The following is a 2,753-nucleotide window of genomic DNA, read 5'->3' as shown; positions in this document are numbered from 1 at the left end:
AGTGTTCATTGTTCTCATAGCTTCCCAGGCTGCATCAATTTGGATATGTCCTTTCTCATCCTTTTCAAGTTTTTCAAACAGAGTTAACATGTCTTGAGCACTAAACAAAGAAAGAAAGAGACGTAGTGAGGCAGGGGAGAGCATTAATGATTTTGATAAATAAAAAGGAAGGGAGATAATCATTAGACACATCAAAGTCTTAGTAAATAGTTTAAATACGCGGATCCGGTATTTATATGGTTTCGAACTTTAGAAACAAATTACATCAGCGCCATTTTGTTTTTGTTGTTGTTGCTGTGTTTTTGCCGAGCAGGATGGCTCTGACTAGCAGACCTACGAACAAAGGCGGGAATTCCGACTATGACTATTCCAACTTTTCTTGGGCACTGCATGTGCAGCCCTCTCTATTTAAGATGGTAAGGTGTGGTTTGACCTACTATTTCGAGGAATTCATTGGATGCACCTTTCGTTTGCAAAGCTGCCAGAAAGGTACTGGACGTTTGCAAAGCTGCCAGAAGGGTACTACTGGACGTTTGCAAAGCTGCCAGAAGGGTACTGGACGTTTGCAAAGCTGCCAGAAGTGTACTGGACGTTTGCAAAGCTGCCAGAAGGGTACTACTGGACGTCTGCAAAGCTGCCAATGGTATTGGACGAGGCACTTCTTTGAATCGACTTATAAAAACTGCTGTTGATATTTCATTCGATTAACAAGTTTCATTCTATCCATAAGTGACCACGACATGCTGAAGTTCATCAAACCCGGTTAAATACATTCATCCGGACCTTGAATATCTGTAGTAACGTCCACTCTTTCGCAAACATTTAGCCAATTTCTCTAGTTTGTGAATAACCCACGAGGCATAGTTTTTTCCTTCTCCCTTCTCCCAACCAATTGGGAAAGCCCTGCATAATCATAGATACTCCTCTTAACCTCTTCTGATTAACTTCTTTGAAAAAAAGAAAAATGTTATCTGATTTCAGGTAACATTTGTAGAACTTATGGACGTTCTTCTTAACTGTGGACGAATGGAAAACCTATTCTATAAGTTTTTTAGGATCTCATAATATAAAGTGACAGAACGAAATGACTGTTTCTAATGTAGATACAAGGCCGGAAACTTTTTCAAAGAGGAGAGGTTAGACAATTAAATCTACTCTAAAACTCGACTACGGAGAGATGAAAGGTAGAGTTTATCTCGGTGGAATTTTATTTGAGTAAAGTTTGGCCTTTTATCTGCCATTATAAGGTGTTTAATATCCAAGTATGCTCTGAAAGTTGCCTCCCTTGGCTATAACTTGTTCAAGAGTTATATCCCCTCGCAATAATTTTCGTGTATGTCCTTTTTGTTGGTTTCGTTTTACAAACATCTCGCATCCCTACTTTAAATAGTAACGTCTATTTTAAATAGCTTGTCAGCATGCAAAAATCATGTTCGTTTCTCTTGAGCTAAAGTGAGGAATGTCTGACAAGTGTTCTATTTATATTCTAAAGTCAAGTTTGGTGGTCCCTCAAAATTTGTAGAAGCTATCGAAGTTGTCTAGAATTTGTCAGAGAAATGAAAACAAAAATAAATTTGTCCGCCAGAAATAGTTCAAAGGCGTTTAGCGTTTGACAGAAATATGTGGTTTTGGAATTTTAAACGCAAACCGAAAGGTAAAAAAAAAAAAAGACGATAGTGTTGTTGAACGCTGTACAAAAATAACTTTCTGACAAATTACACTATATCTGTCAGTCTTTCAAATACCGTAACTTTATGCCTGGCTCCTGTGTATATTAAAGAACTAAGAACTAGTTACAAAACATGACTAGCGCTTGTGTGTATTAAGGAATTAACATTCTTTCTTATTTTACGAATACATCTAATAATAATCGAGAACGTAAGTTATCTACGTTCTCCTTCTTAATTTCTATATATTTCCTTATGACACAATTGTCCTTCTTAAAGTAATAAACTGTACGCAAGTCACATCCTCTACATTTTCCCATGACATTATCGTAGCTCAGAAATTCTCGACACTGTTGGCGGTTGTCTTATCAAAGAGTTGCCATTAACTTCGGATCATATCAAGAGATATCAACTGAGCGAATGTTATCGATAAAACTCAACGAGTGATATCTCTTATTCATCATATCTAAACATGGTTCCAAGATAAAATTGTTGACAGAAAAGTCGACGTTATCAGGGAAAATCTCGATAACTAAGATCTTAACTTCGATAAATCAGATTGCATTTATGTTACATTACACAAAATGTGCGTGAGAACTTTGAAGAAACTGTCAATGTCTCACAGATATAATCTCTAACACTGGCACAAGGCCATATCTTTTGGAAAGGGATATACTCGAGAAAATTGATGCAGTAGTTGATTGGTACGCTATTTGGCCGACACCTGAAAGGGTGAAAGTCGTAGTCAATTTCAGCGGGGTTTGAACTAGGAATGTAAAGGACTGCAACAAAATACTGCAAAGTATTTTGTCCGATGCTTTAACGATTCTGCCAGTCTCACTGTTACAATGGACGAGGCGAGCATATTCTTTCATTTCTTTTATTAGTTTCAGTCATTTGACTGTGGCCATGCTGGAGCACCGCCTTTAGTCGAACAAATCAACCCCAGGACTTATTCTTTGTAAGCCTAGTACTTATTCCATCGGTCTCTTTTTTGCCGACCCTATAAGCTTCGAGGACATAAACACACCAGCATCGGTTGTCAAGCGATGGTGGGGGAACAAACACAGACACACAAACATATAT

The 2,753-nt window shown here is 37.8% G+C and overlaps 1 protein-coding gene across 1 annotated transcript in view; it reads right to left on the bottom strand.

Annotated features, from left to right (window-relative positions):
• LOC106884376 (uncharacterized) overlaps positions 1-2,753 on the bottom strand; it is a gene marked incomplete at its 3' end in the record, with an annotated part of 36,953 nt that continues 34,200 nt past the window's right edge. Inside the window, exon 3 of the mRNA XM_014935731.1 lies at positions 1-100. Within this exon, the coding sequence (XP_014791217.1) occupies positions 1-100 (100 nt within the window). The remainder of the gene's footprint in view (positions 101-2,753) is intronic.

This window comes from Octopus bimaculoides, chromosome 3 (assembly GCF_001194135.2).
Source record: "Octopus bimaculoides isolate UCB-OBI-ISO-001 chromosome 3, ASM119413v2, whole genome shotgun sequence".
In the NCBI taxonomy this organism is placed as follows: Eukaryota; Metazoa; Mollusca; class Cephalopoda; order Octopoda; family Octopodidae; genus Octopus; species Octopus bimaculoides.
The sequence above is the reverse complement of the archived record's forward strand: the minus strand, read 5'-3'. Positions and strand labels throughout refer to the sequence as shown.